At 34.4% G+C, this 27,978-nt stretch overlaps 1 protein-coding gene across 1 annotated transcript in view; it reads left to right on the forward strand.

Moving 5' to 3' along the window:
* The window catches only part of LOC118189925 (uncharacterized), a 71,752-nt gene that overhangs the window by 14,574 nt on the left and 29,200 nt on the right, over positions 1 to 27,978 (forward strand). Inside the window, exons 3-4 of the mRNA XM_085811364.1 lie at positions 2,757 to 2,861; positions 13,758 to 13,802. Of these exons, the coding sequence (XP_085667490.1) occupies positions 2,757 to 2,861; positions 13,758 to 13,802 (150 nt within the window). The remainder of the gene's footprint in view (positions 1 to 2,756; positions 2,862 to 13,757; positions 13,803 to 27,978) is intronic.

The raw sequence follows: 27,978 nt of genomic DNA on the forward strand, positions 1-27,978 counted from the left end.
GAAGCTGATACCATTATTAAAAGTAGACTCATAAATAACGCAATTCGTTGTCTACACGAGAACAGAAATTAATATGAAGAGAAAAGACCAAAGAAGAAAAATGTGCAGACATCGATACTGTAATTTTTAAAGAATATAAAAACTAATTATGAAAAAATCTTGCATTTTTTAAGATTATCTCTACATATAATAATAAAAGAAAGAGTCTGTCTGTGTGTCTTTCGTTCGCGCTGCGCGTAAGCTAATAGACCCACGGCTACGAAATTTGGACAAGACAAGAGCCAGTGCGCCTCGAAGCGAGTTTTTCGAAATTCGAATTGGAATTTTTTTTATTTTATGTTTTGTGACGAAATCGGGTCATTTTGAGACATAATGGGATATAGGAAAGCGAGATTTTACTCTACACACTCCATTTTCACATCGTCATGAAATGTAGGTACTTAGCTATTTTACTAACTTAAAATAAATTTCGTGTTTCAATAAATCGATTAAATACGAATTTATTTAACAAAGTAATCTTAACACTTTTTTAACGGGATTTTTTTCTAAAAAGTATTATTTAAAAAAATATACAGTTTATTTTTCTTTGATTTTTGGACACGTTAAACTTTCATCCTTGCGACTGCTTTTACAAAACGAATTTTGGAAAAATGATAATATTTTGTATTTTTAAATGAAGCTTCCGAGTATATTTCTCATATCTCACATCTTTAAAAATGTGATTTTGGCAACAATTTTCCTTTCTTATTGTTGTTGATAGATTTTTGATGAAATCTCATTATTTTGAGTAGTTTCATTCTTTTAGAAATATGGGGTTTGGCATTGTATTTCTTATGTCACTGTTTTTAAGAGATTGGCATATTTCATTGTCATTTTTTATATATAATACATTTTTATTGATTTTTTTTTTTTTTTTTTTTTTTTTTTTTTTTTGATAAAGTTGTTCTGCAGAGTAAACTTCTGCGCGGAATTTTTTGTTTTTTGAGTTTCATTTATGTTATTTTTTGCTTATTTCACTGTTTGTAAGATACTGAAACGTTTTGCACGATTTTTTTTTCTTCAACGGAAAGTTGGTTAATTTTATTTATATGTAATACATGTTTTTAAATTTTTTTTCGGAAGTTTTCTGCAGAGTAAAATTCTGCGCATTTTTTAAATTTTACGTTTGGTGTTCCCTTCAGGCATTTTTACGGTACATTTAAAAGCCAGACGAATGCTGGCAGCGTAGCTGCTAGTTTTTAATAAAGACATTTGAATGTACTAATCGGGCTTCACTTAGTAAAACAATGAAAAATGTTTTGCAAACAATTACCATTTTTTCCTCTCCGTTGTATTTAGTTCCTCGATTAGTTTGGTTTCAAACAATTCGAGGTATCATACTAACCGACTACCTGGATCTTGCGACGTATTGCTCCACATTTAAGGTTTTTTTTTTTTTTAAGACTTCTACCAAATATAATCGCTTTGGAGGAGTAATGACGAGGTGATTTTGTTTACGATTTGTCTGATTTTACGATACAAGAAACTTTACAAATAAGACTATTTAAAAAGGAAGCTTCTGGCAACATTTCTATTGTTGCGTGCGTGAAGGTTCGTAATAGATTAAATGCACACATGATGACAGCTTGATAAAATATATTTTGCCAAAAGAAACACCTCACAGTTCTGTAAATTTCTATAAAAATAATCTCACAGGTTTTTCACAGTATCACAGAGTACTACCAATAATTATACATCAAACAACTAAGAACATTAAACCCAAAGTAAATGGCGATCATCGGAAAGGCGAAGTTCTCACGGATATCTCAATACTCCGTACTCGCTCTCAACTAACCAACTGAGAAACGGATGCTCTTTCCGGTCTTTCTACCGGCCGCCGAAAAATCTCTGGTACTTTTCCAAATAGCTGAAAGGTCATATGAGGGCCGGATAGGATTACAGTTGTATACAGAATTAATTACAATTACTCAATTACAATAGACATTACGGTAATACAGGGACCGCACAAATTTGTTACCAAATGGTCGGCAAGTTTGGAGACGTTTGGCGATTTCCTGCCAAATTTGCTGACGAAACTTATTCACCAAGACTTGGCGATATCACCCCAAACTAGCGAGCTAGCCCTTTACGCAACGTTATATAGACTTGTCCCTGTATTCTTACTTTCCCGGTAGAGCATCATCTCTGTAGATTTTCCTGCTGTATTATACAGAATATATACAACAGTTTTGCATATATCTTCATTAAAATTATTTATATATGTACGAAATTCGTAGCACTGTATTTGGTTCCCTTCTGTAAACACATCAAATCATTTCCATAAATTCTTTTAAAAAAATAAAAAACATCACTTAGCAATTAAATTTCGAAGGGATACATTATCACATGATAATATGTAGGTTTTGCTACAGTTTGCTCGAAGTCCATCAAAAATAAAATTTTAGCTATTCATTATTTGAATTTGCTGTAAATTGTTATCAGGAAGAACGTTACTTTATTATTTAAACTGAAAATATTCATTTTAGTTTTTTTTACTGAAAGTGTTTCTTTCTTAACTGCTATATATTCGCTTTATATCTTACACCCAATACATATCACCAAAGAATTATACAGAATTGAAACTAAATTAAAATATAAATCTACCTTATAAAATGAATGAAATTATTGATTTCAACAGTAATTTATAGTGTAACAAACTTTCAATAACTATTTGGATTTTCTTTTCTCATATTATTAACTGGTATTATTTTTCGCAGACTTCTCAGTGGTTTATTGGAGAAGTCAACAAGTGTAATATGGGCACATTCACTAGTTTCGATGACTTGGTTAGAAGCATCTGTGGAGAACATATTGAAGAAATTGTAAGCATTTTCTCGCCATTTAGAACTTATCAGCCAATAATTATGTTTTTATATAATATTGCAAAAGTAAGTATTAGTGAACATATTGCAAAAGAGGTAGTAAAGTAAGTAAACTAGAAAGTATGTACATTAAAAAGCGATAAACAAAGTTTTGTATCTCAGTGGGAGAAATAAGCATAAGAAAAAAAAAAACCTTTTAACCACTTAACTAAATACATTTAAATTTAGTTAAGTGCAGTAAAAAGTAGAAAAATAATTTTTTATTATTCATAGTATTCTTGATAATTTACGAGTAATATCATAACATTGAGGCTTATTTAACAGCGTAGGATTTGAAATCTGAATTGGAGAACAGAAACGAAAGTGAATTGAATGTATCCATTTTATACATGGTCTTTCTGTAAAAACACATCTATTATTTCTTAAAATTTTGTTAATGAACTAAATTAACTTAAAATATATTTCTTACATTTCAGCTAACTGATTTAAAACGTGCAAATTAAATAGGTTTTTTATACTTTTTTTTTACACTCTATAGTCCATAAAATTTAAAAAATCACCTTTCTGGATGTAGAAAATTATTCTTTTTAAGCTAACATTAAGTCTAAATTCAACTCATTTAAATGTTATTTAATTTGGAAACCCCATCTCACCATGATGTAAAACCCTGAACCTGCTAACAATGATATATTAAATCTCCTGATTTAAAAAATCCATTACTGTTAGTAACCGCGCTATTAAAAAAAAAGCTGATGTGTACACCCATGACTTCCTTATACGGAATATGTAATTATACGATTCCTGATTCCTTATACGGAATATGTAATTATACGCATTTTTACCTACGTTTCATTTAATCTTATTTCCTCGACTTTCATTAGATACAGATTTCTCATTCAATACAATCAAATCTCACTTCTCGGCAAGGCAAAAATACATAAAAACACATAAAAATGTATTTTTATTAAAAATATTGTATTAAGTATTTTCATTAAAAATTGAAAGATATAGGAAAATATAAAACACCAAATATAATTAAATTTAAAAAAAAATAGAATTTCTACGCAAAAACAAGCAATTCGGCCAACACGGAGAAAGGCGGATTTTTCATTGCACAAAACTAAAAGTGTCCTTCTGGTCTCATTCAGCAGAAAACCATCTAGGTGGAAAAAGAATTAAATCACTATTTTGCTGCGTTTTAAACATAAACAAATATGCCTGCTATGGTAAAATTTAGGCTTAGCCGCACTTCACTTTTAAATTGTTGATAATTCTACAGCTATTGCATGCAGTTCAACTAAATGCATAAAAATCTTAACTGCAAGATAAGAACAAGATAATTCAATTATTTTTAAAGCAAAAAATGCACAATTTACGAACATATAAGAATAAAACAAACTGAGCTCACTTAACCGAGTAACAGAGTGGGTATACGTATATTTATTAAAATTTCTTCTTCTAACGTATCACTTACTACCTTTAGTTTGGGTATTTCTTAACTCATACCCATATAGATGACGAAACACGAATTGGGCAATTGAAGAGTTACGTTTGGGGGGCAACTTCCTTTTGAAAAGATCTGTCTCCTGCCTGCTCAACAATTATTTACTTTATGCAAGTTCAAATTTATTTTAAAAAAATTTTAAAACGTTTTTAAGATAAAAATATTTAGGACTCTATTATTATTATTATTATTATTATTATTATTGTATTTACATACTTGTGCTTTATTTACTTATGTTTTCTGAATCTAATCATGCTGCAAATTAGTTCGCAGCAATAATTAATCTATTTTGTTGTTGCATTTATGAAATATATATATAGTTACATACTTTCTGATTAGCCGATTGCAACCAAAAAGGGAGATGTACAACTACATGTTATAGCAGTCTTATATACAAAATTTCAGCGTTCTACGGCTATTCGTTTTTGAGTTGTGCGAGATTACAATTGAAATTACAGTCTGTAAGAAAAAAAAAAAAAAAAAAAAAAAAAATTCGGCCAGCGGGCAAAAAAATAGATTTTTCGTTGCACAAAACTGAAAGTTTACTTTTTGTCTCACTCGGCAAAAAGGCACTGAAGACGTAGAAACTGAATTAATTTGCTGTGGACGCTAAACTGCGTTAATATATGGGGATAGTTTAATAACTTAAAAGTTAATTCCAGAATGGATTAAGCATAATTTAATTCGCAATAATAAAAGAAGACGTTAGTTAGTTGTTGTGAAGCTTAGTTTTTCTAGATTGGCAACAAATCTACTGTTCTGCTAGGTTTCAAATGTAAACAAATATGGCAGCTGTGGTAAAAAAATTAGGCTCAGCCGCCCTTGAATAACTTTTAAGTTGTTGCTAACTCAATAACTATAACATGCATGTTAACTAAAGGCAATAAAACCTTAGCTGGAAGGTAAGAACAATATAATGCAATCCTTTTTAAAGGAAAAAATGCATACGAACATATAAGAATAAAGAAACTGAGCTCACTGAGCCAAGTAACAGAGTGGATACATATATACATATACTTATGCCCATTGCAACCAAAAAGAGAGGTGCACAACCACATCTTATAGCAGTTCTATACAACATTCCAACTTTCTAAGGCTACTCGTTTTTGAGTTATACGAGATACATATATACATACGTACGTACAGACACCACGAAAAAATCTCTTCTGAAACCATTTTAAATCAGTTTTATAATTCGTTTGGGAAAAAGAGTCCTTTATTCGGTTCTTACGTACAGATATCACGCAAAAACATCGTTAAACTGCATTCGATAGCTCTCAAAATGGATATTATCGTTGAAATTTGGTACTTGGAATTTTTCGTGATTGGAATGCTTCGTTTACTTCCTACAAGGAAAGAGATAGTCGAAGCTTTTTAAAAGCTCCAGATTGCGGCAATTACATCATAAAATATAAAAATAAAATAATAATAATAAAAAAAATTAAAAGATTTGAGACTTTAAATTACGTCCAAATGGGCGACTTTTTTTTAACGTTTTGTCTGTTATCTTTATTTATTAAGTATCATGGTCTATATATTCAAAATATAAAATTCAGTTCAACACTAATATCGCAAATTAATTTTAAAATGAGCTTTAATTAATTTAAAATTAATTTTAAAATATCTTTAGAATTTCCGATACAGTCTCGCGCGCTGGAGATAAGAATTTTTTTTTTCGTATAGTGGAGCGGTAAAGTCGCTGAACACTGGTAGTTCGAATCCCGCGAACGGGCTGGCTGCATGGGTGTTTTCGTGGTTTTCCCCATGTGTAACGTGTATACGAGCCAGTTTCCCTTAGAATGTCCTCCACGAAGGCATCCCTCCTCTTAGGCAGATAGCCCTCGAGGCTTTGCCATAATCACACACACCACACATTTTCGTATAGTGTTGCCATTGTTCGCTTTGAAATAGTTTAGTTTCATAATAAAAAATTCGATCAAGTGTTACAAAATATGAAATCAATAATAAAACAAATTTCAAATTCAAATTACGGCTTCCACATGACCATATTCTATGAAAGATTACGTTATTTCAAATTTTGATGGCTCTAGGCACCGTTGTTTTATCACAGTGCGAGAAATATACATACATTTATGCAGATTCATAATTATTTAATTTCTTTAAATATAAGACAAGGCGATAATATATGGTAGCAACGATTTGAAAAGTGATACAGCTTTTTAAAATCTTCCGCCCAAAGTTTAAAAACGAAATTCATAGTCCTTCAGGGCAAATTGTCCCTTTAGACTAAAAATTTTTGTCTAAAATTATTTTTCTGTGCTGATGTAAAGAATAAAATTAATCTCTTTTATTTAATGCGAGGACTAAATTAAATTTTCCTATGAAGAACTGTATTATCATCGCAAACACACATGTAGTCAATCTACAAAACTTAGCAATAATTTATTTAACAACTTCTATGAAACCTCACAAACGATAAATTACGGCATTTATTACTCTTCGTTTGCACTTGTTCTTCTTAAGTTATCCATTTACGGGCAGAATTATCTACGTAATTAATTCTTTGCTTCGATTCTGTAAACATTTGCTGCCATATGGATTCGAAAGCTTAGTAAATAATAGCAATAAATTTTATAGCGAAGGAATCAAGTCTCATTTTTACTTCTTTGTACGAAATAAAGAAATATTTGTAATCACGAAAAATTTTGGGTGTTATAAAAGCCTGAATCACTTTTCAAATTGTTGCTGCCAAATATCATTGCCCTGCATCATATACAAAGAAATTCAATAATGAAAAATCTGCATAAATGTACGTGTGTTTTTCTCACTGTGAAAAAGTAATGGTACCTAGAGATATTAAATTTTCAATAACGTAGTCCTGCACTCGAATATGGGATCTGGAAGCCCGAATTTGGAATATGTTTTATTATCTATTTCATATTTTGTAAAACATTAACTAATCTATGATTAACAAACTCGGCGATTTCAAAGCGTTCATTAATATTAACATCGCGTGCATCTTTAAACACGGATATTTTATGCACGGGGTTTCTTTGCATTTCTTACTAATATTATGTTTGTAACGTAGCAACGCAAAGACGTTACAATGTATAACAGTATTGTGCGTCGAATAACTTTGAATGTCTGTATTACTTTTCAAATCGCGTTTTGAATTCCCCGTGAAATAAACGCCCCGTTAGATGTAATATAAAATCTGAAAGCTTTCAAATTTTTTGCATTATTGATTTGAATAAACAAACCACAGATCTAAAGTTATAATCAATGTAAAGATCGAAAATGCAAGATGTTCCTTATGGGGAAAAATGGAAGTTTTATCAAGATAGAGGAATTTGCAGTAGTTTGCTAGAATACTTATAAAATAGGGACTTCTTTTTTCTGAACTTAAATTCATTTGTATTTTATAAACATCTCATTAGTTATTAAAACACATATCATCTATCTATATTTTTATAAAGAAGAAAGTTTGAGTGTTTTTGTTTTTCCTTTAATAACTCAGCCACTACTATAGCTATAGTCACCAAATTTTTTTAAATTCTTTTCTGGGTTCTGGAAAAGGTGGATGTCCATTTTTTCTAAAAAAAAGTAGTTAAAATCAGAGATATTAATTAAAAACTTAGAAAAATGATAATTTTAACCTTCATTTTCCCGAGTGGCAACAGTCTCCCACGCTGGAAATGAAAATCTGCTTTATTTCGAAAGTTGTTGCCAGCTCGCTTTCAAATCCTACAGTAATTAAAATAGCATTGCCAAACATTAAGTAGATCATTTCCGATTCCAAAAATTCGTCGGAAGCCATTTCGGCTATTCCCATCTTCATGTGACTTTAATGAACCGAAATATTAATTAAAAACTCCGAAAGCGCTCATTTTCGCATTCATTTTTACTTCCTTGTACGAAGTAAAAAGGAAGTATTGTAATCGCGAAAAGTTTCAGGCAGCATAGCATGTTTCAACGAAAATATCCATTTTGACCGCTGCCGAATGCAATTTAATGACGCTTTTGCGTGACATCTGTACGTAAGGACAGAATAAAAGACTCTTTTCCTCCAAAAGAAATTATAAAACTGCTTTAAAATGAATTTTGAAGAGAGTTTTTTTGTGGTGTCTATACTTACTATTTCATGGTGTTTACACTTATAGATATACGTACGTATCTTGCATAACTCAAAAACGAGTAGCCTCAGAATGTTGAAGTTTTGTATATAGGACTGTTATAACATGTAGATGTGCACCTGGTATTTTGGTTGCAATCGGCCGCACCAAACGTATATAAATATATTTATATATATATCCAGTCTGTTAACCAGATCAGTGATCTCAGTTTCTTTACTCTTATATTGTTTGTAAATTGTGCATTTTTTGCTTTAAAAATGATTGAATTATGTTTTTCTTATCTTCCGGTTAAGTTTTTTATGCCTTTGGTAAATCTGTAGCAATATTTGTACAATTATCAGCAATTTAAATGCTGTTTGGGTGTAGTTAAGGCTAATTTTTAAGTAACATAGCGGACATATTTGTTTACATGTGAAACAGCAGAACAGTAGATTTGTTGGCAATGTAGAGAAACTAAGCTTCGCAACAACAAAGATAACGTCTTCGTTTATTATTACGAATTAAATTATGCTTAATCCTTTCTGGAATAGTTTCGAGGAAATAAGTGTTTAAGATTTACTTCGTAATTTTTAATGTAGATATTTTGAATTTTTATGTATTTTTGCCTTGTCGCGAAGTCAGAACTGAATTAATTGAATGACAAATACTTAATCGTCTGTGAAAAACTGTTTCTTTTTGTTTTGTTTTCTTAAATTTCTTTTATGCATTGTTTTAGATGTATTATAATAATTGAAAAGAACATGTGGCAACGATTAGATAATTCTTCAAATGATATAAATTTTGTGCATTCTGAGTTATAAATTATCCCATGGCATCAGATGGCGCCGCATGAACGTCATTCCAAAGATACGCCATTACTGAAGATTATTGAAGTCAACAGATGGCGTCGTACTTCTTTCTCATATGAGATCCGCACCCAGTGGTTTAAGACTTTCCGCTTGTTCGGATTTTTTTCCCCTCATCTTTATGCCATTAGGAACTTAAGAAATGTAAACTGGTAAAAGGCCTCAATAGGCCGCATGCATTTTACACGAATGATGATCTGTGTTACAATATGAACGAAATATAACGCTGTTAAATGAACCTAGCGCCAGTGTCGCTATGGTAAACAAATATAGTGAATTTTAAAGTGTGCCTTTATTCTTTTGTAGTTTATGAGCTATCGACAAAGTAGATTTAATTCAATCCAATAAGTTTAAATAAAATGCAAGAAAAAATGCGTATAATTTAATATTCCGTACAAGGAAGTCATGTGGTGTACACATCAGGTTTTTCCGTTTGGAAACAGTGTCGCGCGTGGTAGATAAAAATGCTTCATTTCGAAAAGTGTTACCACTGATCGCTTTCAAATCGTATAGTTTGTTAATAAAACATTTGTGAGTTTTAAAAAATAGGAAATAAAAATAGCATTTCCAAACATTAAATATATTATTATTATGTAAGGTCATATTCTGAAGTTAGAGAAAGCACGCGACTGCATGTGACGTCCTTGTATGTCTAAAATGTTTCATTAATGTGAGCATTTTGAGTAAGTAGCTGCTGTTGGCAACTTTCTTCTTTCAGGTTAGAATAATTTACATGATATGTTATTGTTATTGAAAAAAAGTTGGCATCAGAAAATTATTTACGAATTAATTGCTGCTTGGGAAAAATGAACTGATTTTATTCCTATTGAAATATTTTTGTGCATTTTCTTTTCAGGTGTACAGACTTCGTTTTGGCCGCAACCCGCTTATCTAACGGGCTCACTCGCTAGTAAAATATATCCACCGTGTCCATAAAATTGCTTATGCGGATTTTATTTTCTCAGTCTTTCGTGATAGATATATACTACCGATTATGAAAATGCTTTAAATTAAAAAAATATTCATGTTTATGTGGGTTTTTTTTTTTTTTTTTTTTTTAAATTTACAAAGAAGAATTCGTAAATTAATATAAACTGGTATCTTATACGGCTTGACGGTCTCTATAGTTACCGTTAATAAGAGCTTATATTCGTTATAAAGAACAAAACACAAATGTTTCGCTGCAACAAGAATTTAAAAAAATATCTAAATTCAAAATTTGGCATTTTTGTCATGTTTTTCAGTTTTTCTTGATAAATACAATTTATGATACAGGAAAATTAAAAGCTTTCAAGGGCTAAAACTATGTTAAATAATATGTTATAATATTCTCTTGGAATTTTAAAATCTACGATTTTTTAATCTAATAATAATCATACGCAGTCATTCATTTCAGTAGAAGGCCCACCAGCGGCCGAGCGGTAAAGAAGCTAAATACTGGTAGTTCGGTCCGAGGTTCGAATCCCGCGAACGGGCTGGCTGCATGGGCGTTTTCGTGGTTTTCTCCATGTGTAACGTGTATACGAGCCAGTTTCCCTTAGAAAGTCCTACACGAAGGCATCCCTCCCTTTAGGTAGATAGCCCTCGTGTGCTTTGCCATAATTAAATAATCCAATCCATTTCAGTAGAAGTAGTTTTTATTTTTAATTTATGCAAATAATGTTACGAGTTAGCTATGTGCTAATACTGAAACCTGTAACTCTTTTCTGAGCATGAATTCATGAAGACTTTTGCGAAACGCATCTTCGTTTGTAAACATCTGAACTGATTAAGACTTTTCACGACAATCTGCATAGCAATGCTCGGCATTTGATCTATGGTTGTCAAAATCCTTTTTCTTAACTGAGATTTCATTTTTAGTTCCGTACAAGTGCAAACAGCTCTGTCTTTAATTTGTGTACGATCCTTCAGCATAATCACAAACTTTAAAATAAAGTGTCTCTGTCACTTTTTGGTCTGTCAGTGTCAAGTGTTTTATGTTTAATTTTTTGAATGAATACACAGGCAGTTCGCCCATTTTTTACCCGATATTCATTGCAAACACAGAAATATTTTACTTAAACATTTTGTGTTTTAAATGTTCTATTTGATAACCCTTATTCTTCTCTATCTTTATACGCCGTAATTTCCAAGACAATAAAGCCTTTTGAAGTATCGAAATAGATGTCTTATCCCATTGTTCTCGAACAATTTTCCAAAGGCTAAGAAAGTTGTAGGTCAACGTTTGAACAACACGCTTTTCTAAAATCCAAAACCCCCAAAATCCATGATCAGAATATTTGCTATCAGAATATCAGACCAATATCAGAATACTTACTAGGCATATGAATTAGGGGTACACCCTTGATACTCGTTTCATATTCCATTTTTTTCCAGGAAATTTAAAGTGGATTTTGAAGAACGGCTGCTCGTTTTCTCTTGATAGAGGTCTACTGTTTGACGGCCCTGTAGGTAAAGAGAGGCTATATATATTACTGATAAAATGTGGTGTTGATCTTAACATTTTTCTCCAGTCTGCTTAACTTTAATTTGGGCCAGTCTGCTTAACTTTAATAATTAATAAGACGGTATGTCCCCATTCATAGGAGATAACCGTGGTCGCTTATTACGTACCTTCCGCAATAAAATGGCAACCACTTTTGGTCTTAGGGTACCTACATCGAGGACGAAAACGTTGCGGAGGAAACAACTCAAGACGAAAACGTCGTAGAGCATCGTGGAAGAAAAGAAAGCAAAGAGAAAACACTGCAGTTCTAAAATATCCTGAACAAAATATCGTGGTTGAAAATAAACAGGTTCAAAAACTTTGCAGTACAGAAGCATCGTCTTCGCAAATACCATGGTAAAAAATAAAGTACCTACAATTAATCGCATGCCGATAACATCGCACATATGCGTTTTTCGGGTTTTAAAGTTGTAAGTGTATTTTTGCATAATGATTTGGGAGCATAAGAAAGAGGGATATTTTTACTCCTATACTTTCATATTTTTGAATGAACTAATAAATTTTTGTTGAAAATGTAAGAAGGGAACTTAAGCATTTAAAATTTGAAAATGAGTAGCAAAATAATGACACTTATAGCATTTAAATGAATTTTATAATTTTACAAAGTTCAATAACAAAGGTTTTTTTAGTAAATTAATCTTTTTTATTATAAAATTTTACTGATAATTTTTCATGAAAAATATACTCTAAAAATGTTTAGAAAAAGGAAGATAAATAACTGCATCAGTTTACCTCTATACAAATTGCTTAGTTAACTATCAAATTATATTTTTCACATTTGTTAATCTGTTATCGTTTTAGTGAAAATTATATCTTGTTTCGTTTCTTTTATTCTTGAAGTATCGTTAACATTTTCACCCTCTTTCCTTCTTGCGTTTCCATATCATTATGGGAAAATGCAGTTACAAATTTTAAAACCTGAAAAACGCATGACTGCGATGTTATCGTCATACGATGATTTGTAGGTACTTTATTTTTTACCGTGAAATTTTCGACGATGATGTTTTTAAACTGCGGAATTTTTTAAACGCTTTATTTTCGACCACGATATTTTGTCTCCCGATGATTTAGAAACTGCAAAGTTTTCTCTTTGCATTCTTTTCTCCGACGATGTTTTCTACCACGACGTTTTCGCCTTGCGTTGATTTCTCCGCGATGTTTCCGGCTGTAACCGTCGTGGAGAAAAAGATGCACATTATGTTTTTTTCCTCTTTTTTAAGATTCAAATCAGCATTAATCACTTTGTTTACAGTTAGCATTAAGCATTTTACTGATTTTTCAACTGTTCTTTGTCTTCACGTCTTTTCTTTTAACATTAAATATTTTACTTTTGCAACATTCGAAACATTCCATTTTTTTCTTTGGACTCACACATATCAGTAATATGGAATAATTTTTCACTTCAAGCTAAAATTTGACATTTTTTTCATTTGTTATTGACAACATTACCTATCGTAGCTTTTAGATATAGAAAGTCCATGGCTTCCACAACGTTTTTTAATAAATGGATTTGATTAATTTTCTTCGGAAAAAAACATAAACATAGCCTTCAATCCTTTATTTCTTTCAAAGCGACATTTTGCATGAAAACAAAGCTGTCAAAAAGCAGATAATTTATACTTTCAAAAATATAGTTGCAGTTAAAAAGTAGAAGAGTTTTTTAACAACAAAGCAAAACCGTCTAAAAAGTGTGGGAACAGCATCTGTATTAACTCTTGTTATCTATGACTGCACGCACCGGAGGGCATAAAAAAGTTAGATTGCATAATTTTTGCCAAATGAATTTTTTATTTAAAAATTCTATACCATGAACATTTACATTAACTAAAATGAATGCCTGAAAACAATGGTTGCAAAAATAAAGTTCACTTAAAGGCTTTTATATGCGTGATGCATATTTACTGTATTTTTCTGAAATCAACTATTTTATTTTAATTTTATTTTCAGCACGATTGTTTCATAAAGACGGAACCAAAAGTAGAGAAGAGAATGGTAAGTTGAGAATGCATATTACATCTGTCGTATAATCTATCTGTCTTATCTATCTATGCTGTTTCTGTCAATGCGTAATCTATCTGCCCTTATCTATGCCGTTTCTGTCTATAGGTAATCTATCTGTGATTAGTCGTAGTTCTTATATATATATAAAACAATAACCCTATATTATTTACAGAAAGAAAGATGGAATTCTTAATCATCTACAAAATGAGGTGAAAAACCTAAGGCAGATTATAATTCTACGTTTAGACAAGCTAATTTTTTTGGTTATGGAAAGATTACTTTTAAATTCAGTTAACGATACCTCATAAGGTTAGGAAACCTCATAAGGCTTTAAAACAAGCCTTTAACTAAGACGCTTCATCCTTTAGAGGCGATCCACGGAGCCGCAAATCAGCAGTTGTCAATCACGAGCGAGAGTAAACAAGGCGAGGTATAAAAGCGCAAGACCGGGATCCGACTGCTCACCGAACGAGCAAAGATAACGTATGACAACGTTAGTTCCCCTGAGCTTGACCTACGGAGGTGAACCCCGGAAGACAGACTTAACATTATCAAATACATAGCAATCACACAGCCCGAGGCAGACTACACAATACCCGTATAGTGTCTGCAGAACCTGAACGGACCATCGAAGAATCAGTGGCTCTAAAAATTTATATGTCTGTGAAGCTGTTCTATATACCCCGCGATCTTACCCAGAATGACAGGTGTTGCTCCCGTTCACACCGAAGGGACATAATTATTGAGGTAGGTACAGAATTCAGTGCAAGTAAAGATTTCTAGCTTATTATATTAACATATAAAGAATTATATAAAGGTATTGCAAAGTATTATACAACAAGTTCCCGATTGAAGTAAATCAGGGGTCTATGTCCATGGTAAACCTAGATACCGGTTAATGCGACTGAGTTAAAAAAAAAACACAAAATATACCCATCTTGTAATTAACAGAAAAATATTATTAAAAATTTACAGTTTCTTAAAGCAGTTTAATTTGGAAAGAAGTTCATTTGGTAACTTATCTGTACAAATTTGAAAATTTGGTTACAGTTTGACGCACAATTTTCTCACATTGTAAATATGGAAATATGCTAGGACGTTGAAAACCAAGATTTCCTGATCTGTATATGAATGGCGGTGTGCGTTACCGATTTCTATATGAGAATATTATATTTCCGTAATTCAGCTGTTGTCGTTATCTTAATGATCCACCTAACAAATATTACGTATTAACATTATTTTTGTTTGATAATAAACAATTCCTGTTCCGTATAAGAGTATTACTGCGTACGTACTGGTTTGTAACAGATTGAATTCACGTAGGTCTGATGATGGGTTAATAATATTTATTCTATTAACAGAAACACTTCAAAATTCTGAAATCTATAGAAATACTCGTACAGGTCTTCACAGTATCACAGAGTACAATGAGTAGTTACGCTTCAAACTATAAACAAGGTTAAACACGACGCAAATCAGAGCGCATCTAAAGAGAAAGCTAACCCGGAAATATCTCCGATTTCACTCTGAAATAACAACTCGCAACAATGCTAAGAACTAACTCAGAACAGGTGCTGTCTCCTTTCTCATATAGTTTTCAACCGGTCGAAGAGACATTTCTGGTACTTTCTGCTTCTTTAATTTACTGGAAGGCAATATGAAGGTCGAATTACGGTTACAACTAATATAGTGATAAATTACATTTATTGAATTTCAGTTACATATTACTGTGATACACGAAGTGGACTAAAATGTAGACCAAATGATCACCCAGTTGGCTACATTTAACGGTTTTTCTCCAAATTTCGTGACAAAATAATTCGCTAAAATCGTCGTCAGCTTAGTGATGTTTCAAGATACCTATTTGCTCAATGTTAAACGGATTTGCCCTTGTATTCCTACTTTTCCGGCATAACTTCTGTCTTTGGATTTTTCGCATCACATTACACATAAAAATACAAGAATTTCACATATAATGGCCCTAAATCAGCTGTCTGTGTACAAAATATGTAACATTGTCCCCTTTCCAAGGACGGCACGTTGCGGGTAAGACAATCCTTGGAAAAGAAGCTATATTACAACTAAGGCGGGTCATATAATAATAAAACAGTAATTTCAGTAAATAAGAAATTAAATACTAAATCAAAAACTGAGTGCATAAACATAAAAATTTAGAAAAAAAATAGGATCATAGTCTTATAATTTTTATATTATACCTAACGTACTATGGCCCTAATAAGAAGCTATCCGGTCAAAATTAACGACTTTAGGTTAAGAATTCGGTGACTTACGGATACGAACAACAATGTCTTTCAGCTTGTTTAGAACTCTGAAGCAACATCCCAAGATTAACTGTAGTTTAGAAGAGAATCCTTTTCGTCGAATCGGATTCCACAACCACACCTTTTCACCTTCGTTGAATCGACGTAATGCAAGTTTTGTGTCATATTGAGTCTTCATCTTCTCCGTCACCAAGTTAACTCGCTCTCGGGCAAAATTGTGCATTATTTCATACAGTGCCCGGACACAGTGCTCTGGCGATGAATGCTCATCCGGACAGAGACCAAATATGAGATCACAATGTAGATGAAGGTCACGAACGAACAGCATCTGGGATGGGAATTCACCGGTAATCTTGTGGAGAGTACTGCGAAAAGCCAGTAGAGGTAAATTCTTGTCCCAGTACTGTTGATTTTTGGAAACCACCAACGAAAAATTATTAAGAATGGATTGATTAAACCTCTCTACCATGCCGTCTGACTTTGTATGTAAAGGTGTCGATTGGGTTTTGTCAATGCTGAGTAGCTTGCAGAGTTCTTTAATTACAGCCGAGGCAAAATTTCTTCCTTGAGCGAAATGTAACTGAAGAGGCGCTCCGAATCTGGAAATCCAATACTATATCCTTTTCTTTGTTACCGTGACAGCCTCTTGATCGGAAATAGCATACGCTTCTTGCTGAAGTAATCAATGACAGCCAGGATGTATTTTTTTTCAATCAGCAGTTCTGGCAGAGGTCCCAGGAATTCAATGTCCACGGGTTCAGAAGGCGATCCTATATTGTACCGTTGCACGTTGCCTCGGCTGCGTTTCTTCGGTCCTGGACGACTCGCACAATCATCGCAAGATTTAAACCACTTTTGCAAGTCATCTTTTGCATTAGTCCAGTAAAAGCTCCCTCGAACTGTCTGCAAAATCTTCATTATTCCAAAGGGGCTTCTTGCAAGGCTGCTATATATTTCCTTAAGGAATTCCGGGATCTAAGAACTATCAGCTACCATTGGAATGGCTTTCCATCATTCAGTTCAAAGTTCCAGTACAACACGCCGTTTCGAGCATGGAGTGTGACCCAGATAGCACATTACTGTTTTGTCGTACGACTATAGAGCGAAATGCCCTTCGAGGTGGATTTGCTGTTTGAAGATTCCATCAAATCAATTATGAGTTTAGTGTCACTTTCTTCCAACTTGCCTTTCCTGACTTTCATCACTGCATTGGGCTCGATCAGCGGACTTTGACGTTGTAACTTGTCATGCTACCGGATTCAGAGGCTCGTATTTCGCTTTGACCCTGGAAAAATTTCGGCAACTTTCTGGGCTGGATCTTCTAGACAGGCCGTCGGCATTTCCATGTGATGATCCCTTTCGATGACGGATAGTTATGTCATATTTCTGGAGTATCTGTATCCACATGGCTATTTGGGTTTCAGTGGTTCCTGAAATTTGTTAGCCAGGGCTACGATCCATGGTCTGTGCGGAATAGTAATTTTTTGCCGTAAAGATTATGATAAAAATGTTCTATGGCTTTAAATAGGGAAACACCGTTTTCCTGGTGACACAGCAAGTAGATAACCCCTGGCTCCAGTAGACCACAACCATTCTTGAACGTTTACTCCTTGGGACAAAACAGCACCGATACTCTCATTGCTCGCATCCATATCGAGAATAAATGGTTTGTCGAGCTGAAGATACGTTACGATAGGATCTGAGGTTAAAGATTTTTTCAGGTTCTTAAATGCATCTTCACATTCTTTTGTCCACAAGAACATGTAAGCCTATAAATGGGCTTTGCGATGGAAGAAAAGCCCTTCACGAATCTTCTATAGAAGGTGCAAAGCCCCAGGAAACGTTTTACTTTTGCGCAATTTGGGAGAGTGCCCGGCCTTTAACTTCTAACACTTTTTCTGGATTTGTATACACACCTTCGGTAGAGCTGACATGTCCGAGGAAAGTTGCTTTCTGTCTGAATATTTCACGTTTGGCCGCACTTAAAACTTGCTTCCATCAGTTTCTGAGGCTAAGTTTCTAAGATTTTCTAAATGTTCTTCCAAAGTCTTCCCGGCGGTGAAGATGTCATCCAGGTATATCAGACAGTGTTCGTTAAAAAGACCTCTCAACACGATCTCCATAACGTGTTCGAATGCTGCCGGCGCATTACAGAGTCAACGGCATCACCTCTAACTGCCTCCCTCTCAGGTAGTAAACACCGTCTTTTCTCAGTCATCAGGACGTATTGCTACCTGCTAATATCCACACTTTAAGTCTGTGCATTATAGTAGCTGTTATTTGTCTTCTTTTTGCCACTAAATGATCTACCATGAGCTGAGGCACAGTAGCATTACTCCTTCTTCGGGCGGAAAGACATAAATAACAGTCTCCTGCAGGTATTGTAACTCTAGGTCTTCTAGACACAGAATCCTCGCATTCAAACTGATTTCATAGTCGGTGGGCCACACTACGAGAGATATTGAGACGTCTAGCAGCAACGGCTTGTGACATCCCTATTTCCATCAATTCGATCTCACGCCACCTCAACGAATCGGGCAATCGACTTATCCTGGATATTGTCCACGTAATAACAACTGAAGATCAACATTCGTGAACAAAAATTACAATTTTTGCATTTTTCTACAACTCCAATATAAACGTTTATTTCTATTAAAATAAAAAGGGTAGCTATTGTTTTTGTATATATTTTCTTAAACTTCGTTATTGTCATGCATATGAACTGTGAATTTAAACATTACTGATATTTGTGTAACGCTGAGCCTTGAAAAACATGTTGTTCCTTAATTTTTAGAGGGCAATGTATATCACTGTATCGTAAGCCATTGAAGATGCGTCTCAGAAACTTTGAAGTACTACCAACTTGGTATCGGTTTTGAAAAACATCTTGGCGCATGAATATGTTTCAAATGCGGTAGTGTTCTAATAAAGTTTTCCAATTGTTCAACAATATTGGAAGGTATTATTTCTTTCCAATCTAGCTTAAGCAACCGTAACTGTTGCATAAGGATCCTGGCTTTACCAATAACAAGGACCCAAGATTCCGCGTGGATCATAGATGCCTACTATTTGAGATAGTACATCTCTTTTGGTGAAGTTAGGATTAGCGCTTGTGCTTACCTTATATGTAAAGGAATCGCTTAAACTATTCCAAAACATTCCTAGCGTTTTAACTATTATTTCTTCAGAATTTCGATCAAGTCTGAACTCTTGCAGTTCAGTGGTTTGCGCCTCGTTACTGCACCACTTGTGCAATGTCATTCCTTCCCTTTAGAGAAGTTGCTTTAACTCAGACGTAAGTTTCTCTAACTTGTGGAATTCTAAAGAGCCAGAAAGACAATCGTGCATGATGAAATCTTGAAGGACTGACGTTGAAGCTAAAGGAAAGTTTTTTCCGTCATCTAGGGCAAGTTGTAAAATTTTAGTGGCTAAGTATGGGGCGGACGCGGTCCCGTACATTACAATTGTAGAGCCCACTAGGGTAACTCCTGTGTGAGAACTGTAATAGTAACTTCACAGAAGAAGGGTTAAAAGTACCCTTTATTAACTCCTTTAATTTACAATGCGTCAACTCGATACTAACAAACTACGCCTCTGCTTGGACGATAACTGAAATCGAAGAACTAACTAAAGATTTAAGATATGTACAAGTCGTTGAACTAAACTACGCGGCTCAGAATAATTCCTGTTTTCTTAAACCCCAGTCAAAAACTAGTGGCAGCAAGCAAATGCAATTATGCCACGCGAACCACCAATACTCTGAGAGCAGACGCTTAAGCAGCAGAAGTGACGACAAATAGCCTGACTCTCTCTCTTTCCTACTGAACCTCGGTTTTTAAACTCTTTCTTCGGTTCGAGGTTCGAATCCCGCGAACGGGCTGGCTGCATGGGCGTTTTCGTGGTTTTTCCCATGTGTAACGTGTATACGAGCCAGTTTCCCTTAGAAAGTCCTTCACGAAGGCATCCCTCGTGTGCTCTGCCATAATTAAATAATCCAATCCAATCTAAACTCTTTCTTCAAGGTAGAATTTGCATTCTTTCACGCGCGCTACGAAATTTAAATTTTCTGGCACTGACAATTAGGAGAATGGAGGTTTATAGGAAAGAATAACAAATTAAATAAAATTGGTTATTTAAAATAAATGTAAATCCCAACAGAATTCATAACTGGTAAACCTTAATTAGGTGCGAATTTGTTATCTTTCTATACTATTTTTTAAAGCTTAGTTTGCGAAGGATTAACTTCAATCATTCTGAACATCTGTTTGATGTCAGCAGTAAAGGCGGAAATGTGTTTTCTAGATCTAATTAGAGTCGAGAAGGAGTCGTTTTAAAGCACTCCTTCCTTGCACAATAAATCATTTAAGGAATGTCTGCTGGACGCTTTCGAACTCGCGTTGAAGACCACGCGTTGCTTATAGTTTGTTTTATTGGATGGACGTAGTATGCCGTGGTGCGGCAGATAATATGATAAGTCTATTTCGATCTGTTCATCGATAAATGTATGTTCTTTGACCTCCTCCATATGATTCAAATTTTCATATTCATTAAGAAATTCTCAGCAAAGTGCTTTCAAAGTAGGATTCCGTTCCAAGCGGGTCCACAACTGATCTATTTTTTTCAATCCGACTTCTTTAGAATTTCCTAACATTGTTTCCGAAAATTCTGGCCTGAGTGGTATTTTAACCACCTGATTTCCTATAATGTGTTTCCACAAAGTGTTCGTTGCAATAATTTAATACGTCATTGTAAGTTTTGCGTGATTCTACTTCTTCTATTTCCTAGAAGCTTGTGAGGGTTTTATTGAGATTTTCTAAATTTTTAGACAAGAAACAATGTTTTGAAGTATAACACAAATTATTGTCTGAAATATTACTCGAAACAATGTTGCCCAAACAGCTTGATTGCAAGAACAAATTGCTTCTCTATTTTATTTTATCATCTCTCAAAATTGAGAAGAATAATTCCGCATCCAACAGAAATCGACCTTTAAAGGAACAGAAAATAATGGGTTAGCAAGTTCGATTTTCCTTGGAATTTAAAAGCTCGAAACATTAATTTTGTGGAGGGTGTGAAATTAGTTATGTTAGGCACAATTAATAAGTCAATTTTCCAGTGTGAATCATTACTTTCATTCGATAGATAAGCTGAAACGTTTTTCGTAATGTTCAGCGATGTGTCATTTAATTCACTTATCGGAATGTTAATTTTTTCTTTTTTCAAATCTAGGACATCGGCTGATCTTGCAGTCATAAATGAAATTTCAGAGGCCGAATCTAGAACAGCCCTCAACGGTTTGCTTTCACCAGCTACATCTTTGACATAAATTAATACAGTATTTATCAAAAGATTTTTATTACTTTCATTTGAGAAGAAAAAAAATACGATCATTTTCTGGTGGATGCGAATCCATTGACCTTGACGCGTTTGTGTTTTACCAAATTATGATGATCGGATTTTTTCTTACAAATTAACAAACACTGTTCAATTTACACTGAGATAGCAAATGAAATTCGCTAAGATAGTTATAGTAATGCCGATGTTTTTTTTTACCAGACTGGCTCGTTGAGATAATTTCATTTGTTTAAATTTATCCCAGTAATGTAATGCATGCGATTGGGATTTACAAGAGATACATAATTTAGTTGATTTATTAGATTTAATCAAAAGAGACTTTGACCGTTCCGGTTTAAATATAGACGGAATGTTAGCTTTAATACCATTTAAAATTTGGCATCTTCTCTCTAAGAACTCCAAAAATGTAACGGGCACTTCATTATCCTTTAATGTTAGCTCATATTGTCTTCGTGTTTCGCGGTATAATTTGTCAAGAACAACATTTAATAATAAAACATTAGATAGTTTATCTCTTGCAAAATTTAAGATTTTTATTAATGCTGTCTAACATGAGGCGAAGCTCTTTAGAAATGTAACGTTTCATTGATATATACCCCCCAGAATGTTTTAGATGAGAATATACAGCGGACCTACTTCCTACGAATAAGCCAATCATATTGGCCGGTGACTTAAATGCGAAGAACAACGAATGGAGTTGTAGAAAGACTAACAGGAATGGTAAAATTCTTTTAAACTTCATTAACAATCACCCAGTGTATTTCTATGCACCCGAAGAATTTACTTACTAGCCAAATCACGTCAGTAGATGTGTTATTCTAGACATTTTAATTTCTACCGTGTCCATCCCAATATACGTTAAAATGGATTGTCATCAGATCATGTACCAGTGATAGAGACGCCTGAGACGCTAAAAAGTGATGATACCAAATTTAAGATGGGCACTAACTGGAATCTTTTTAGTGAATTCCTCGTAAAAACTCCGCCTACATTTACTGGACCTAAAACTAATGCTGGCATCGATTCTGCAGCGGGTGCTCTCACGGATAGAATCAAAAGTGCATATGTGAATGCTAGCAAGAAAATTCAAGCTGAGAATAATTCTGACATTCTTCCTCGTTTTATAAGGGAACAAGTAAAATACAAAGAACCGGCTCAGAAAACGCTGGAATCTCACCTGGGACTCGAGGATTAAAAAAGAATTAAACATACTCAATAGGAATATTAGACATAAATATTAAACAGCATAGGACTGAGAGGTGGAATGAAAAAATTTTTAGTTTCATTGAGCCGTATAATGAGTTCTGGACTTTTGATAGGAACTTGAAAAGAAAGGTTCAATGTCATAAGCCGATCAGTAATGGTAGTATCACGACACTTACGAATACAAAGATAAGGCTGAGCTCCTAGCCGAACATTTTGAGATGCAATTTATGCCGAATGATAACCCGCGCGACTCGACCTTTACTTATGATCTCAGGTACTGTGTAGGACTATCTAAGTGGCCCTACTGCAAGATACAAAACAGATTCACTTCACCCAGAGAAGTTTTAGAAATAAAGAAAAGGTTGAAAAACAGAAAGGCCCCTGGCTACGATGACATTACGGCTATCAAAAACTTACCCATCAATATCATTACTAAGTATAACAAATATCTAAGGCTTGACTTCAAAATTTATAATTTGCTACCAAGTGGGAAACAGCAAAAATCATAGTTATCCCGAAGCCAGGCAAAGATATTACTAAGCCCGAAGGGTATCGGCCTATCAGTTTACTCCCTGGACTAGGAAACATTTATGAGAGAATAATTCTCAAAAGAATGCAGCCATATCTTGATAGGCTGCCACCTGAGCAATTTGGTTTCAGGAAGAAACACTCGACTACTAAGCATAGTTCTATTGACAGAATTTATTGGATCTGCAATTCACAGCATTGAGAAAATTGCCTTACTGCTGCTTAGACGTGGCGACGGCATTCGACTGCGTCTGACATGAAGGGCTTATCTTTAAACTCATTTGCAAAAACTTCAACAGAGAAATGATCCTCCTAATTTATTCTTTTATTAAAAAGAGAAAGTTTTTTTGAATATTGATCAAGACACCTCAGATCAAACAAAGATTGAACGCGGGAGTAGCCCAAAGCTAAATTCTTGGGCTTGTGGATTTGATGAATAAGCGAAATGGAAATTAATCAGCCAGAGCATTTGATAAATGAAATAAAGGCTTATTTTGGTCTTAAAAGAAACAGTATATTTATTTTTACAATTTCCAGTCTTGTTTGCATTATGTTACTTATTTTTTACATAGAAATATAACAAACTTTTAAGAAATAAAGCTTACACAATGCTTATCAAGGAACATTCCAAGTAACGACGTTTTTAGCTTGACTCGTTGTTGCCACACGGTGAATCTTAATGATTATTCAAAACATTACATCCTGTTGCCACTTAGGAAGTCTTAATAATTATATAAAAACATTAAATAATGTTCCACTACTTTTCCAACACCATTGACAGGTATTAGTACTTATATCGGTTATTAGGCCGACAATACGGCTATTGCTGTGAAGTCACTGAGCCCAATAACAGCTGTCAACAGACTACAAGATATGATTCCGCACATTGAGTACTGGTGTACGAAATGGAGGATCGCCATAAATGCTTCAAATTCGAACCTTTTTATTATCAGCAAAATAACCGATAAATGTCAAGCTCACTCTCTTAAACAAGGCAATTCCCAATCGTGAAAAAGGTTATCTTGGAGTTATCTTGAATCATAAATTCACCTGGAGCACATTAAAAATGTCAGGAGAAAATCAGTTGCAGTAATGAAAAATATCATGCCTCCACTAGGAAAATTCTCCAAACTTGATTTACTGCGTAAAAGACACCTTTATACGGCTATAATCTGTCCAATATTTACTTATGCCTTCCCTGCGGTGGCGGCAATTTCTAACAAAGATTTGAGTATGCATCAAATAATAGAAAGTAAGTTTCTTAGACTTATTACGAGCACTCACTTCTATGTTTCAAATGACACGCTTCACCGAGACCTTAAAATCAAAAGAGTCAAGACTTTCCTCCACAAAGTTATTGAAAATTTCTTTGAATAAGGCTTTAAACTGCTCGCACATGGATAATTTCAAAGTTTTCATTACATCCTACTAACAGAAGATCGAAATATCAGGTCATTTGCAGCCCATATTTGCGATTCCAACTTCCCTACGTAGTTGATGCAAGCTTGTATATAGTGTACATATACTTTTTATTATTTTTCTTTGTATCGTATATTTAATTATATTATGTATTTTATATTTAGTATTCGTATTTTTATTTGGTTTTATCTGCTTACCTCACAAACAATCATGACGTGCTTCACACCTACACTTGCACACCTACATCTTGATGTGTTACTACACCTACACTGGTTTGCAGCTTTAGCTTGGATTAGGTTTTTCTGCCTTGTGACAAGTGGTCACCCTCTTCTCTTATCATCTGAGACCTCTCCTTCATCGGTTCGGACTCTTCCATGTCAGGCGCCCTTCGGGCATATGTGTCAGGAGCCGGATACATCGCGAGTCCCCAGCGATAGTCAAGTAATATCGGTATGGACTATAAGCATGTTACTTGAAAATAGAAATTTGAAACTTCAAGGTTATTTTCTACAGACTTCAACTAGAGTCTGAAATGAGGTGGAGAAAATAAATCCTGAGCTGTAATGACGACACAAGTTACAATCGCAGATCGGGAGAAAAGAGTGGCGGTGGCCTTGAACTGCCTATTTTAAGTAACAGACTACAGTTATGAAAAATTACTTTGTATAGCGCAGAATTGTGAGGTTATTTTCGAAGACAGGAGCATTAAAAATCAACTATGTCCTTGTAATGTTGCGCGGCCCCAACGAACAACAATAGTGGTGACTGCTATGAACTGGAAAGTTCATCTCTAAACGCTCTAGCTCTCTAAACGTAACTAACCTAACCGCGTTCTAAGATACCGCTGATAATTCAGCAAACGTCTGAATATTACGTTGAAAGATTCAACTATCTGCCGAGGCAAGCACACAGGCCGAAAAGCGCGGTTCTTCAATTTCTACCTAGCCACCTCCACGCTCGGGAAGCAAGAAAGCACTTCGAACTCGTTTCCCTTCTATTTAACTCAGAATACTTCCGCTGACTATTTTGAATACTTTGCGCGTTCTACTAAAATTTACATACTCTGGCATTGGCAATTCCAGGGGAAAGTAAGGCTTGACAGGAAAGATAGTTTAAACTTAAAATAAATGTTAGTTAAAATAAATATAAACCCTACATTTGCCGCTGCCAGAATTTGGTAAACTTGGAAGCAGGTCCTAGAAACGACCTGTTGAAACGTTTCCACAATTCTGAACTAAAATTTAAGAGCCTCGTTTACATAAAAAACTGTTTTCTCACAAAAGTTAGAATAAATTTCTGTAGATACTTATTTAACCCTCTCTTCTTACAGCAACATTTCCTGGACTTCAGCAGTCAATCTGTTCTCTTCCTTCCAGCATCTGGAAGGAATAAGTATCAGTATCTTTCTAAATACATTGTAATTTACATTTTCTTGACACTGAATAAGTTTTTGTTTTTGATCGATTTATTTTCCTTAGTTACTGCTTAATTCACATTCATTCAAGTATTCAAACATAAATTTAACTTTACCCTGGCTCTCCACCATGTGTGGTGTCAAACGGGAATATTCGTGTTTTAGTATTGCAGCACTTCCCCTAACCACAATGATTTGTTAGAATTCGACGACCAAATAGACACACCTTACTCGACATTCTAAAACTCGATGAGCTATTTTAACATTCTTAAAATTAAAGTGTAAGTGGAGAACCCTACAAAACACATTCATTCTAAATTCCCCCTCATTCATCTTTAGACATGCAGGCTTTCGCTCTAAAGCATGATTTTATCTACAGTTTAATACTTAAATTTGAATTCATTTCTTTTGAGCATTTACTTTTAGCATCTAAAATTTTATGCTTCTAGATTAAATTCTACCTTTACATAACTTTCAAGTATTTACGTATATTTACAAAATTCTAATCCATATGATTTTTACAATTTACCATAAAATGAATAAGAGAAAAATAAATTTTTACTTCACGCATTCTTCGCCAAGCTGGCGGCACTGAAACTAAATTTCTTATTAATACAAGAATACGAAGTTATTTTTATCTTCGGCCAAATTTTGGCTTTAACATAACAGAATTAGTCTTTCGACCAACAGAAACTGCTTGTTCTTAGATTTTTATACTTAAAGAAAATAATACTTTTGACTTAGCTAAATAAAGTAAAACAAAACTAAGTCTCAACCGAGACAAATTGACTTCCGTCAAAACATAGAACTTCGTATTTACGCATAACATTTCGGAACAAAAAAAAATTATAGAAGATTTTAACTTATCTTTGAGTTTTCGATGATTGGAACTCCGACATCCTCTTCTGGCAGAAATGTTCCCACGATATGGAATTCATCGACGTCAGTCGTCTCCTTTGTGTCCTTCGAGTTTCGTCCATGATGTTTTTTCTTTTTCGCCCTCCGTATGCTGGCCTCTTGGAGTGGTAGTCGTCGGGTTGCTGTCTTTTCCGTTTTGCCTCTGGACGGCTGGTCTTGGCGTCCTCCGGTCTGGAATCGTGCCTGAATTTCTTCTGTTGGTGGTGGTCTTTCCGTTCCTCCTGCTGTCTTTTCGTTCTCGGGAACGGCGGCCATGTTTGCACCTGACTCTCTGGCCCTGGAAGCGTTTTCCTCGATGCAGAATTTCTACTGCGATACGTTGTAACTGGTCTTTTCCTCTTTACCACAGCTTCTTTACGCGGCGGCGTTGCTTTCTTGTATTTCTTAAATGCTGGAGTCTGAACGTTTTCATTTCTTCTTTTCGGTACCGTCGCATGACTTGTAGCAGGGCTAGGTTTCTCTGCAGTTCTCTGCTTGTCGGGTGGTGGAGCGGGTGACGTTACTTCTGGACCTTCTACTTCTTTTACGCTTGAGTCCTGCAAGAAACTTTTAAGGATTTCAAAATCATTTTGATTGTAATATTTTTTGACCTGGTCGGGACTTGCTTTACAGATTTCCCCTCTCTCGTACTTAAGGTACAATACGACTCCCTTGATTTCCTGAATTACATAGGGGCCTTCAAATTTTGGAGCTAACTTTGCAGTAAAGTTGTCTGGGGCACTTGATAAAGAAAATTTCCGCTTCAACACATTATCCCCAACTTTAAAATCTGCTTCATGGCGTTTTCTATCATAGTATAATTTTTGTCTATTTCTTGCTGTATCCGAGCTTTTAACCGCCTGGTCAATGAGTTTTTGCACATCTTTTTGTTTAAATTCTTGCTCTCTTTGTTGCACAAAGAATAATTTATCTAATGGCGTAATTAACTTCCGTCCTAAAAATAATTCTGCTGGGGTTTTTCCCGTAGTATCGTGATTTGCCGTTCTTAAAGCATAAGCTAACTCATTTATGTAGCCATCCCAGCGCTTGTGATGTGTGCTAACAT

This window comes from Stegodyphus dumicola, chromosome 2 (genome assembly GCF_044657685.1).
Source record: "Stegodyphus dumicola isolate Sdum_Otavi_A_Nest chromosome 2, ASM4465768v1".
Classification (NCBI taxonomy): Eukaryota; Metazoa; Arthropoda; class Arachnida; order Araneae; family Eresidae; genus Stegodyphus; species Stegodyphus dumicola.